This window comes from Melospiza georgiana, chromosome 23, assembly GCF_028018845.1.
Source record: "Melospiza georgiana isolate bMelGeo1 chromosome 23, bMelGeo1.pri, whole genome shotgun sequence".
In the NCBI taxonomy this organism is placed as follows: domain Eukaryota; kingdom Metazoa; phylum Chordata; class Aves; order Passeriformes; family Passerellidae; genus Melospiza; species Melospiza georgiana.
Genome location: NC_080452.1, coordinates 4,515,289 through 4,528,054, shown reverse-complemented (window position 1 = coordinate 4,528,054; position 12,766 = coordinate 4,515,289). Strand labels below are relative to the sequence as shown.

Genomic DNA, 12,766 nt, shown 5'->3' with positions numbered 1-12,766 from the left:
CCTGGATCCCTCATTTCTCCAGGCTGGGCACCCCCAGCCCTCAGCCCGGTTCAGAGCAGAGTTGTTGCCCGTTGCTCTGGCGTTCCCCGGTTGGTTTTGGCTCTCCCATCCCTGCCTTGCCCATGGCAGCTGCAGGACAGGAGCCGACCCAGTGGGGAACCCCCGAGGCACCCCCATTTCTCCCGCTGTTTCCAGAGCTGGGGCGGGCGGGAGAGCAGCTCGGAGCTTGGGAACAGCCCCGAGGAGCCGCGGGCCGAGCCCCGCAGGGCCGGCTGTGCCCGCCGCAGCTTGCCCGGGATGCGGGCGGGGTGTCCCGGAGCGGGACGGAGCCGCGGGGCCGCTTCCCAACGCCGACAGCGCGGGGCAGCAGCGCCTCGGCACCGCTCCTGCTGCCTGTGCCTCTGTGAAATGAGATTTGCTCTCGGCTTCAGCCGCTTTCCTCTCTCGGCAGGAGCAGCCCCGCCGCGATGCCGGAGCCGTGAGTAGCTGCGCCCCGGGATCCCCAAAGCCTCGCCCGGCTGCGCTTGTCCCTTTGGGGAGGGTCCGCTGGGAGACCCTGCCCTGCCCCACACCTCTGTGCCATTCCCCTTGCAAAAACCGGCTTTAAATGCAAATTGTTTGTCCTTTCAATGTCCCAGTTCAGACCTCGGGGCTTTCCCAGATCCCCAAATGCAGATTGGAGGGGAGGGAGCACCTCTGGATTTGCCGTGAGGCTCTCTGTAGCACATTGCACAAATCCAACACATTCCCTGGTGAGCAGAGAAGGGAGGAACTCCCTGTGAATCTTTCCTGGAGCAGCGACCTGGGGATGTCCCAACCCTGTGAACCTCAGCAGCATCCAAGCATCCTGGCCCAGCTGAAGTGGGACTGGGGCAATGAGGGCGTCTGAACCACAGGGAGTGAACTGGGATTGGCACGATGGGCACAGTGCCAGCTCACCTGTCACATCTGAGTGACATTTTGGCTTTCTAAGCTGAGAAAGCCCTGAGCTTCCACTGCATTTCCAGAGGGCACCTTCCCCTCAGGCCTGGCTCACGTGCTGGTGGCAGCTGTGAGATACAGAAAAAAGGAACCAACTGCAACCACACAAGATGCATTCCTTGACTGTCCCCTCTTTTTTTACTCTCATTCCTTGATGCCCTGTTCTCTTCTCTTGTTCTTTCTGCTGCTCCCTGGCTGCTGCCCTGCCTGCAGGGAGGTAAGTGCCTTTCCCTGGGAGAGCCCTTGGTGCTGCTCTGCCTTTGCTGCGCGTTTGTTTTCAAAGGGTGTTTTCCTTCCCTCCCCTTTCCCCCAGAGAAAATCCAAGATCACAGCCTCACGCAAACTCTTGTTGAAGGTGAGTCCCGAGGGCTGGAAACTCCCTGGGGTTTGTCTTGCTGGGGGAAAGGAGCCAGGTTGCAGCACATTGGTGGGACAGGGGCGAGGAAAGCTCAGGGATGGGCTGTGGGGAGCAGCTCCCACCCACCTCTCTCTTCTCACTCATGTGGGATTTGTGGTCCAAACAAACCTCCCCTGCACTGGGGTGGGGAGAGACCCCCACACCTTCAGCTCTGAGGCCTCAGCCCGACTGTGCTCCTGCACAGGCCTGGGAGCTCCCCGGGCTCTGCTTGGGATAAACATTGCCTGTCCCAGCAGGGCCAAGGGCAGCAGCCAGCGGGAACAGGGACCCATAGACCCATGGCCCCTTGTCCTACGGCCCCACAGACCCATGGCCCCACAACCCCATGGCCCCAGAGCCTCACAGACCCACAGTGCTACGGCTCCACAGACCCATGGCCCCTCGTCCCACAGGCCCACAGCCCCACAGCCCCACAGCCCCTTGTCCCACAGCCTCATAGCCCACAGCCCCACAGCCCCACGGCCCCACAGCCCCACAGACCCTCAGCCCCATGGCCCCAGAGCCTCACAGACCCATGGTGCCACAGCCCCACAGCCCCATGGCCCCTCGTCCCACAGCCCCATGGTCCCACAGCCCCACAGATCCATGGTCCCTCATCCCACAGCCCCACAGACCCACAGTGCCACAGCCCCACAGCCCCAGAGCCCCACAGTCCTACAGCCCCACAGCCCCATAGCCCCAGAGCCCCCACAGACCCACGGCCCCACAGACCCACGGCCCCAGAGCCCCAGAGCCCCACGGCCCCACAGTGCCACAGCCCCACAGACCCACAGCCCCACAGCCCTACAGTCCCACAGCCCCACAGGCCCTACAGCCCTACAGTCCCACAGCCCTACAGACTCACATCCCCACGGCCCCACAGACCCACCCAGCTGTGGGGAGGCTCTGATGTGTTTGGGGACAGCAGGGAGGGGGTGGCACACGAGTCTGTCCCATCCTACAGATGTGGTGTGAGCGGCTCAGGGCAAACAGGGGCCTGTTCACACTTGTGCCATCTGCTGTGCCCACAGAGTTTGATGCTGGCCAAGGCCAAGGAGGAGTGGGATCAGGAGATTGTGGACAAGCAGGCAGAGAAGGAGAGGTACCTGTCTGAGAGGGTGACCCCACTGCACACCAGCGGGCTCTCCCTGAGCCAGCTCCAGGTACTGCTCAGCCCGAGGGTGCACTGGGCTCCCTGGGAGCGTGAGGGGCCTCACTCACCCCTCTCCTGTTTTCTTGGCCCAGGACCTGTGCAGGGAGCTGCACGAGAAGGTGGAAATTGTGGATGAGGAGAGATACGACATTGAAGCAAAATGCAACCATAACACCCGGGAGGTAGGAGGGAGGACGGGCTGATTCCTTCTGGAAGCTCCCTCCCAGTGGCAGCTCTGGCCTGAATGGGGATGTGTCATGGACCTGGCTGGGCTGGGATGTGGGACAGGCACCAGGGTTTCTCAGGGCTGGTGTTTGCTCTGCAAGGCACCACTCAGAGCAAGGTTCATCCCTGCCCAAGGGAATCCCAAGGGAATCGGGGTCCACAGAGAGGTTCCTCACTCTCCTGGTCACGCCTATGGGTCTGGGAGCTTCTGGTGGCACAGCTGCCCCCTGAGCAGGCTGGGCCCAGCCCATGGCCCAGCTCTGAGCCTGGTGGGGCAGAGCCCTGGTGGGGATGGTCCCATGGGAGAGGAACAGATCCCCTTGGGGCTCGGTGCTGCCAGAGCTCCTGCTTCCCACAGGGGCTCTATGTGCAAGGCAGCCAAGCAGTGACCTCCCCCCCTGCTCCTCCCCTGCCCCTGCAGATTAAAGATCTGAAAATCAAAGTCCTCGATCTCCGGGGCAAGTTCAAGCGGCCTCCCCTGCGCCGGGTCCGCGTCTCGGCCGACGCCATGCTCAGGGCTCTGCTGGGCTCCAAGCACAAGGTGTCCATGGACCTCAGGGCCAACCTGAAGTCTGTCAAGAAGGAGGACACGGAGAAGGTGGGTGACTCCCCTGGAGGCTGGAGATGGTCACACTTCCATAGGGTGCCCTTGCCCTTCTCCAGGGCACCCTGTGCTCACCCCCATCAGCCTTGAAAGAGCCCTGTGAGGCCATTCCCACTGTGGGATCTTGTGGGACCATGTGGGACCAGTCTGACTGGGCCAGGTGGATGGAAACTGGTGAGAATTAGGGATCTGACTGGGCCAGGTGGATGGTAACTGGTGAGATTTAGGGATCTGACTGGGCCAGGTGGATGGTGACTGGTGAGATTTAGGGCAGTGTCTGTGGTGCTTTTCCCGCCCAGAGTATGGGGGGGTCTCTCACCAGGGCCCCTCAGCACCATGGTTGTGCTGCACATGCAGAGTTTGATCTTGTAGAGAAACCACGAGAGCTCCTGCTGGGCGCAATCACACCCAGAAATCTCCCAGGGAACTCCCAGACTCAGATTAGATAAGACAGAGCAGCCCAGCAGTTGGCCTGAGATAAATGGCCCAGTCCCCACCTGCTTGGCAGAGGGGTGAGAAGGGAAAGTCTCAATGCCAGCGATGCCCAAACCTGCCTGGGGTGTGCAGGTGCCCCAGCAGCAGGAGCTGGCCTCATCCCCAGGCACAACTGGGGATCCCCTCTCCCCAGAGGGCTTTCACCAGCTCATTCCAGCTCAGCAGAGTGAATGAGGATTGGATGAACAGAATTGCATGAGAATCTCAATTTTCAGCAGTTTTTCATTTGTCCCCCCATTGTGGTATAGCACTTTTCAAGCCCTTTGGACAGAAAACTGTGCTTACAGCCCTGGGCACCAGGTGGAGAACAGATCTGGGTTTGTTCTAGGTGCGGTGGGATGGTGTTGGGGCACAGCTTGTAATCTGTGAATGCTGGGGGGCAGAGCAGACACCTGGGCTCCCAGAGCTGCTGTCACCTGGCCAGAGCTGCTCTGGAAGTGTCTGCCAGGCTCCCACTGTCACACCAACAATCCCAGTCACCACCAAAGGCTCAGGGAAGGTGAGGGCAATGCAGGAAGTGTTTTTACTTCAGTAAAAACATTTGTCCCACTGTGCTGCTGTAAACCCAAAGTCCCACGTGGTTTCTTCCTCCTAAAGAAATCTTTCTGAGATTATTGAGCCTTCTGGAGCATGAAAGCAGCTTGGCCAGGCTTTGGGGAGGGGAGTGCCCACAAGGATGCAGAGCTCCCTGTGGAGATCAGGGCACTGTTTGCCACCTCCCCAGGACACACGGCAGAGGGACAGGGGCTTTGCCAGGGGCAGCTGTGTCCCAGCTGGGGCTCTGTGCAGGCAGGGGAGGGTCGGGCAGGGCTGCCAGAGCCTCATGCCCAGCCCTGTGCCTGGCAGGAGCGCCCTGTGGAAGTGGGAGACTGGCGCAAGAATGTGGAGGCCATGTCGGGCATGGAGGGCAGGAAGAAGATGTTCGACGCTGCCAAGTCCCCCACGGGGCAGTGACAGGTAGGGCTGATCCCCCTGAGCTCCCTCACCTCCTGGGCTGTGCTTGGAGAGACACAGAAATGTCCCCACTCCCTACAGAAAAAGGCCACCTGTCCCCATGTCCCACACTTTGCTGGGGTCTGTCCCACACCTCCCTGCCACGGGGTGCCTGCCAGCCCCCTCCTCTTCTGCTGGGTGCTGCCCTTTGGGTGTGCTGCCTGTGCCACCCTCATCCCACAGGCACTGCTGGCACCAGCCACAGCCAAAGCTGCCCCTCTGTCCCTCTGTCCCTCTGCCCCTCTGCTCCTCTGTCCCTCTGCCCCTCTGTCCCTCTGCCCTTCTGCCCCTCTGCCCCTCTGTCCCTCTGCCCCTCTGCCCCTCTGTCCCTCTGCCCCTCTGCTGTTTCTTTCCCACAGGAGCACTGGGAGGAGGACCGTCCCCGTCCCTGCTGCCAGCCTGCCCTTGCTGCTCCCTGTCCCTTTGTGCCCTTCCCTGAATTCCCCCTGAGCTGGAACACGAGGACAGCGGTGTGGGAAGGAGACCTGAGCTTCTTCCTTCCAGCAGTGCCCTCAGCCCTGCTCCTGCACAGCGTCCCCTCAGCAGCCACAGGCCGTGCTGTCCCCAAGGGCCAGTGCCACCCGCCCCTGCCAGCCCTGCAGAGCTGCCCCCTGTGCCCCCCGTGCCCCCTGTGCCCCGTGGCACCCCGAGATGTCCCTGGCAGCCGGATGTGCATTAAAGGACTGTCCTGGGCCGAGGCTGTGTGCACTCCTCACTGGGGAACTCTGCCCAGGGCCAGGCCACCCTGCAGTGTCCCCATGCTGGCACTCAGATGCCCTCCCTGGGCTCACACAGGCTTTGGGCTCGTCCCTTCCAGCTCTGGGTTGTTCCTCACATCCCACAGCCCTGCTGAGCCCCCTGGCCTGGGTCAGGGCCAGCCCTGCTGGGCTCAGGGCTGCAGAGCTCCCCAAGCACCAGCCTGGGGGAATGGAGCTGCCTGCTCTCCATCCCCATTCCTGTGCTTCTGGAAAAGCCTTCAGAGCTCCAGACACCAGCTCCCCTCCTGCTGCCCACCACAAGCACTGCAGCTGTGCCAGTTGGGGCATTTCAAGGGTTAATTCCAGAGATGAATCCATATTTCAGGCCAAACATCCCGTGCTTCCCCCCAGCCCAACCATTTCTGTGTCACAGCCCCCAGCCTGCAGCTGGGCAGTGAAGGCAGCTGGGAATGTGCCAGCTCATTCTGGAGCAGGGCTGGAGGGGTGAATTTGTGAGAATTCAAACTGCTGGGGTCTCCTGGCTGGGGGCACTGCAGGGGATGCTCAGCCCACAGGCAGAGCTGCTCTTGGCAGTTACAGCAGTGCCTTGTCTGTGTTCCCAGGGCATCCAGAGAATTGCAGCACCCCCAGACTGAAGCCCACACCACACCAGGGTGTGCTGCAGCACCCCCCATCCCTTTGGAGTGAGCCTGTAATGTGCAGAAAATGCCATAAACTGAGAGCAAAGGACAGGTCCCAGACAGGGCTGGAAGGAAACAACATCAAACAGTGTGTGGGGTCCAGAGAGATCAAGCTTCCCAGGAAAACACTGCATTCCCAAAGCAGGGGATGGGAGAGGATGGCCCCATGCAGATGCTCCTGCAGGACATGGCTGGCAGAGGCAGTGAGGGAGAGGCTTTGGGAGGTGGGTTTGGGTTTGTCTCCAGGACAGCTGAATTCCTCTGGCCTCACATCCCTTCCTTTGGCCATTCTGGGGATCCTGAGCCACTCTGCTCACTGTCCCTGGCCACAGAGGGTGAGGGGGACACTTCTCTCTCCCAGCCACCAGCATTCAAGGCTGCCACAGCACTCTGCAGTTCCTTCAGGGAGATTCAAAACTCATATGCAAACTCTTCCCCAAATCAGGATTGGAGCAGAGGAAGCTGCCACTGGAAAATCTGCTCCTTTATCTGCTCCTTTGGCTCAGGCTTTGGGATGCTCAGTCCTTGTCCTTCCTCCTGGCCCTTCAGCCCCTCAGCATCCCCTGCAGGACTGGAGCAGTTGCATGGCACACAGAGCCTTTCCCACCCATTTTTTATCTTTTCAAGCTTAATTTGGCCAAGCCTAGCAGGGTGCCAGGACTCCCCTGTCCTCATCCCAGGTACCCCAGGACAGGTTCCAGGCAGGCCCAGCCCTGGGAAATGTCTCTGTCGTGGCCAGCACGGGTGGCTGAGCTCCCAGGGGTGTGTGGTGAGACCCAGGGCCTGCCATGGTGCCCACTCTGGAGACAGAAGGTTCTGGATTGCAGCTCTCCCCTCCAAGCCCAGGGCCCAGGCAGGGGCAGGGCCCAGGTCTGAGATCCTGGGATGTCTCCAAGAATCCCCAGAGGGAGCTCACACAGGTCCTGGCAGAGGAAGAAAGATGTGCAGGGAGAGGTAATAACTGTGACCTGACCAACTGGTAGAGCTGGAAAATGCAAGAGAAGTTTCATGGAAACAAAGTCTTCTTCAGGCCTGGAACAGAAGCAGAAAATGGCCCAGCAGGGGCTGAGTAGAGTTCTCTTTGCTCAGTACAATTATGCTAATTTAGTAATTAAAAAACAAGGGTGGGGTTTGCGGGGCTGGGGAGGGTTGGAAGGGAGATGAAAGGCCACAGGGGAGGTGGGTGCTGTGCAGCAGGCCCTGGCCAGTGCTGGGCACTCAGGCTGTCCCTGTCCCTGTGTCTGTCCCTGTGCCCAGCCTGCCCTCAGATCCTGCTCACCCCAAGCTGCTGCAGAGCCAACCCAGAGGCTCCCCAGGGAGAATCTGCAGCCCCAAATGCAGCTGGGTGTGCTCAGCAAGGTCCCAGGGCCCACAGGCCCTTGTCATGGGCTACGGATGGCTTCATGAGGCTACCTTGTGTTTTAGATTGAGTGGGGAGAGAAAAACCCACCCCAAAACTTTTCCCTCTACAAGATTCCCCACTTTTTCAAGGTATAATGCTCCCCAGTCACTGGGTCCCATTTTCATCCCTCTCTGGTGAAAAACCACACTGGCTGCCATGGGAAAACCAAGTTCTACAGATTGCAGTTCTATTAGGAACACAAAAAAGGTCTCTTTTAGTGGGACTGAATCTCCAGGGGAAGATGGGACAGTCAGCTCTGAGCTCTCCTGGTTGGATCAGGGACTGATCCAAGTCTTCCTCTCCATCTCTGCCCTGGACCAGCTGGGTACCAGTGCTCCCATGGCAAAGGGAAGGCTGAGCCTCCCACCAGGGCTGCAGCTGCCTTCCCTCAGCCATAGCTCTGCAGTGCTGTGGTTTTTCCCTCCCAGGTGACAACAACCTCAGTTTCTGCTCACTGAATTAGAAAGGAACCCTCCAGTACATTTTTAATGAAAATTCAGCCCAAATGGGGGAGTTCACAAGGCTGCTCTCAGGGAGAGGGGCTGATGCTGGAGGAGTCACTGATGTCTCTTTCTAGAGGGACTGCAAGTCAGCCCTGACTCCCTGAGCTGAGCAGAGCCCAGTCCCCACTGTCCTGCACTTTTCTCCGCTGCAGCCTAAACTCCCAAAAGAAAGCAAAGCAATGCACTAGAATCTTAAAATTACACAAATTTCAAATTAATTTGGACAGAAGGAAAAAAATTATGATCAAGGCAGTATGGACTTCCAAAAACATCCCTCCTTGTTGGTTGTAACATGGTCCCTTCCAAGTCACACAGGGGCTGTGTGACCTCCTTGCTGACCAGTCACACTCAGAGACACCTGAACTGTGCCCAAATATCTCCCTGAATATTTGCAGCTCAGCTGGAGGTGGTGCTGCAAAGGGAGGATGGGAGAAAGGTCAGTGGGGATGGGAAGGGAGTGGAGTTTATTCCATGGCCTCTGCAGGTGGCTGCAGCATCTTGCCCTGCACAGGGCTGGCACAGGATCAGTCCCTGAGGTGAGGCTGGGACTCCACCCTGGGACCCCTGAGGGCTCTGGGAGCAGGGTCAGACCCCATGGCAGGGCCATGGCACAGCCCCCTGGCCCTGTGTGTCCCCTGTGGTAGAAACCAGGAAGGGATTTTTCCCTCCTGGAGCCCCCCATGTGCTGCAGCTCCTGAGAGGAGCAGGGCACAGGGGGAGAAGGGCACATCCCTCTTGTCCAGCTGCCCCTGCTGGGCCTGAGCTCTGTCCCTCACTGCTCAGGGGCTCCTCAGGAATCACAACCAACTCAGGGGTGCCCAGGGACAGCACAAGCAAGGAGCAATGGCCACAAACCCCAACAAGAAATTCAACCTCAGCATGAGGAAGAACTTCACTCCTTGGAGGGTGCAGAGCCCTGGAAAGCTGCCCAAGGAGGGTCTGGAGTGTCTCTCTCTGGAGCCATCCCAAACCCAGCTGGATATACCCCTGGGTCCCTGCTCCAGGTGACCCTGCCTGAACCCCAGAGGTCCCTTGCAGCCCAGGCACCCTGGGATTCTGTCACTGCCTGTGCTGGGAGGGTGCAGCTGTCACAGAGCTGCTGGCACTGAGCCTGTTCTGTGCAGCACCTGAGAGTTTGCACTGATGGCACTTTTGGGGGATGCCCCTCGTTTGCCATGGTTAGATCTGGAGTGTCACAGGGATGGCATCTGATGAGGAGCCAATCTGCAGAAAGGGAACCTGAAGGACAATAAGGCACCATGGTGGAATTTCTGAAGCAAGATTTGTCTTTTTTTTTTTTAATAAAAAGCTAAATTCTAAAGGAAAATAAGCCCTCTGGTAGCTGGTGCCAGGCAGTTCAGGCAATAGATATTTCCTTTCCTGTCCTAGAAAAGGCCATGGTTTGGTTTCTGAGCAAGCACCCATTCCAGACCCTTCACAGTGCTCTCTCTGCATCATCACACACATCTCTCCAAAAGCTGAACACATCTCAGGGGGAGGGAGAGCCTTGCACCATCCCAGGGATGGAGGGAGACCTCCAGCTCCTCCCAGAGCTTTTGAATGCTGGTGGGACCTCTGGGAGCTGTGGTGGATGGAGGCCAGCAGGAGTGAAAACCCCTTTTCCTGGCCATGGAGCCCCATGCCCCAGCTCAGGAGGGAAGCCTGGGAAGAAAATGCAGCTCCACCACGGCAGAGCAGCAGGGATGAGCCTCAGGAGAGAGAGAGGAGCTGAGCCATGGTTGAGGCTGAGGGACCAGCACAGCACAAGGGATGGAGGTGCAGGGTTCAGAGCTGGGCCCCAGAGAAGCTGAGGAATGACATAATTACACACAGTTGTGCAAACTGGGAGCTCTCCACCACCCTGTAGCCAAAGAAACAGGCTCTGCTCTGTGATGAGACATAGGACACTGTTCCCAAGGGAAAAACAGCCCTGCTGAAACTGGTCTAGCTCCTTAGAGGGTATTAATGAGCTCTGCTGATCACACCAGGGGAAGCTCTGGGCTCCTCCTTGGGCAGGTGCAGCTCCCCTGGGCAGAGCAGGGGAGAAGCCTCGGGGCACATCCTGCAGCTCTGCTCCCTGGGCCACGAGCACAGAGCCTTCCCCTGGGGGCTGTGGGTCTGGAACAGCAGATGGGACAGCCTGGAGAATGGAGTGGGTCTGGATAAACACCAGATTTGTTCTCCAGGCATCCCTTCCCTCACAGACTCATCCCTCTGCCTGATTTCATCACCCTCAGCTCTGGGACCTGCAGCTTGGGCTGTGCTTTGAGGATGAGCTCAGGGTGGCCTAAATAACTTTGCTGAGGGAAATCCGGTCTGACAAAGCGACTGCTGTTTGCTGAAGGCATCAATGAGCCTATGGATAAGGGTGACCTGGGACACAAGCATTTTCCTGGGATTCCAGAAGCAAAGACCTTTAGGTCAGGCACAGCTCAGAGGGAAAGTCCAAACAGAGCTAAATAATCAACCAGCAGAGAGGAAACAGTAGTGAGATAACAGACTGCTGATAATTCCTGGGATTTTGTCACAGCAGAGGGGAAGACTGGTGATGCAGACATTCAGAAAGATCTGGCAGCACTTGGAGTTTGGTGATAAAATGGCGATGGAGGTTTAGAGGGGTATGAAGTGACACACAGGGGAAAAATCCAACACAACTTCATCTATGAGATGAGGAGCTCTGGACCTCGGCTTTACCTCCTTGGCAGTGAAATTTTGGGGTTATGGTGGAGATGAAAGGACGTGGGGAACATCAGGGACAACAGGAGCTCCATGGCAGCAAAGATCTCCAGACAGGAGAGGTCAATGCTCTGTGCTGCTGTACAGCCCAGCAGGACCCATCCAAGATACAGGAGGAGATTCCCAGCACTGGAAATCTGGACCTTGGGAACTTCTTGCTGAGGGAGATTTTATCCTCTGACCGTTTTCATGGGTTTGAGGGAAATGGGGCAAACCCATGGAGGAGAAAGCCTCTGAGGGATCTTGAATAAAGAGGAAACTCTGTTCAGCTCCAAAGGTTTCTGAGCTGCAAATAAAGCCCCAGGAAGGGGCAAGTGTCAGCGAGGGGGCGAGTGTCAGCCAGGCTCATCCTCTGACTAATCCCCAGGCACTAAATGCCCATCTAGAATTTCTTCAACTTAATAACCAGAGGAATTGCAGACTGGGAGGTTTTATATTCCTTTGCTGTGTAGATCCTAGCTAGGGGTGTTCTTTCACTGCCACGTTCAGTCTAATCCTTTGGAAAACCCTGCTAAGTCCTGTGCTCCAGTGCTATCCTTTGGCAATGAGTTTTGTGAGCGCCGTGCTTGCCGTGCATTAATCAAAGAGTTTTTATTGCTCTAGAGGAGCTGCTGATGCTGGACTGCTATATATAGTCTGTCAGCAATTAGCAGGATGATTGCAAGGTTATTTAAGTAATTTTTTTCCTTATGCCACAACTAACTGAATTCTCTGTATATATGAAAACACTTGAAAGACGAGCGATTACTGCGAGAAGAAAGAAGAGCAGAGAGCGAGCCCTGCTTGGAGCGGGCGGCTCGTTTGACAGGGCTATCTCCTAGAAATGGGATTTTAATCAGGAGCCTTTGATTAAAATCATTGCTCAGGTCATGGCACACCCCTGTGGGCTGGAGGCATGCAGGGCCAGCCCAGCCTCACAACCAGTTCCTCGGGCTGGTGCAGGGATGGATCTCACTGGGAGCAGAGCTTGTACTCGAGGGGTCCTGGATGACATTTCCTGCAGGGAATAGTGCCTGGCAGCCCGAGCAGTGGGGTCGAGGCCGTGCTGTGGGAAAATCCGGGCTGGGACCCGGCTCTGCTGTGCCTGGGCCCCCCATTCTCCCCTAAGACAATCCCACCAAAGCCAGTGACCCCATGGCTCCACACCTGCCCTTGTCAGGAAGGGCTGCCCTGTGTAAGGGTAGGGATCTCAGGGCACAGCCAGAGAGGGATGGGATGGATGGGCTGGGTCTGGGTGAGGGATGAACCTGGGCACACAGGTGCTCTGGCACACGAAAACTGGATCCCCCCAGGCCCCTCTGAGACTGTGAGTGCTCACTGCTGCAGCAAAGCCCAAGAACGAGAAGACCTTGACAGCTCCATTTGAGAACCCAGAAAGGTTGGAAGGAGCAGGGGACCCTCCCAAGCTCTGTTAAGGCCGCACTGCGCCCAGCCGGAGGTGTTTTAATGACTGTTTTGGATCCCCGGAGCCAACCTCCTCCCACTCGGCCCGGGTAATTCGCCTCCTCCGCGGGCTGCAGCGGTTGTTGACGGGCGGATCGCGGCTGGTAGAACAGGTTCTGTGCAGGGAGTTGTCTCCGAAAGCCCGGAGCCGTGCATGGCCCGAGCCGCGGGTCCCGGGCCTGCAGCGAGGAGGGCACTGCTGGGCAGGGCGGCCCTGGGCCGCTGGCACACAAATCACAGCCCTGCCTGTGCCAGGTAGATAAGGAACCATGTGATGCGGCTGGTGGGAGCAGGCAGGCAGGGTGAAGGTGCACAGGGAAATAACCTTGCAGGGCGTTCCTCCCTCCCTCCGTCCCTCCCTCCTCAGAGCAGAGTCTCCGGGCAGCGCCGAGCCCCGGCTCCCTGGGCCTGGATGCCCGCTCAGCTTCTGGGGCC

The 12,766-nt window shown here is 58.2% G+C and overlaps 1 protein-coding gene across 1 annotated transcript; it reads left to right on the top strand.

Moving 5' to 3' along the window:
• The first annotated feature begins 2,409 nt into the window (after nucleotides 1-2,409).
• On the top strand, nucleotides 2,410-4,809 carry TNNI1 (troponin I1, slow skeletal type). Its single transcript, XM_058039877.1, has 4 exons — nucleotides 2,410-2,541; nucleotides 2,624-2,713; nucleotides 3,178-3,354; nucleotides 4,702-4,809. The coding sequence occupies exons 1-4, from the start codon at nucleotides 2,416-2,418 to the stop codon at nucleotides 4,807-4,809; spliced, it is 501 nt and encodes a 166-aa protein (XP_057895860.1). The 5' UTR covers nucleotides 2,410-2,415.
• The last annotated feature ends 7,957 nt before the right edge of the window (nucleotides 4,810-12,766 follow it).

Coding starts and splice junctions, on each gene's coding strand:
- TNNI1 (XM_058039877.1), top strand. CDS start 2,416: ATGCTGGCCAAGGCCAAGGAGGAGTGGGATCAGGAGATTGTGGACAAG. Junction 2,542..2,623: donor TCTCCCTGAGCCAGCTCCAG/GTACTGCTCAGC, acceptor TTCTTGGCCCAG/GACCTGTGCAGGGAGCTGCA. Junction 3,355..4,701: donor AGAAGGAGGACACGGAGAAG/GTGGGTGACTCC, acceptor TGTGCCTGGCAG/GAGCGCCCTGTGGAAGTGGG.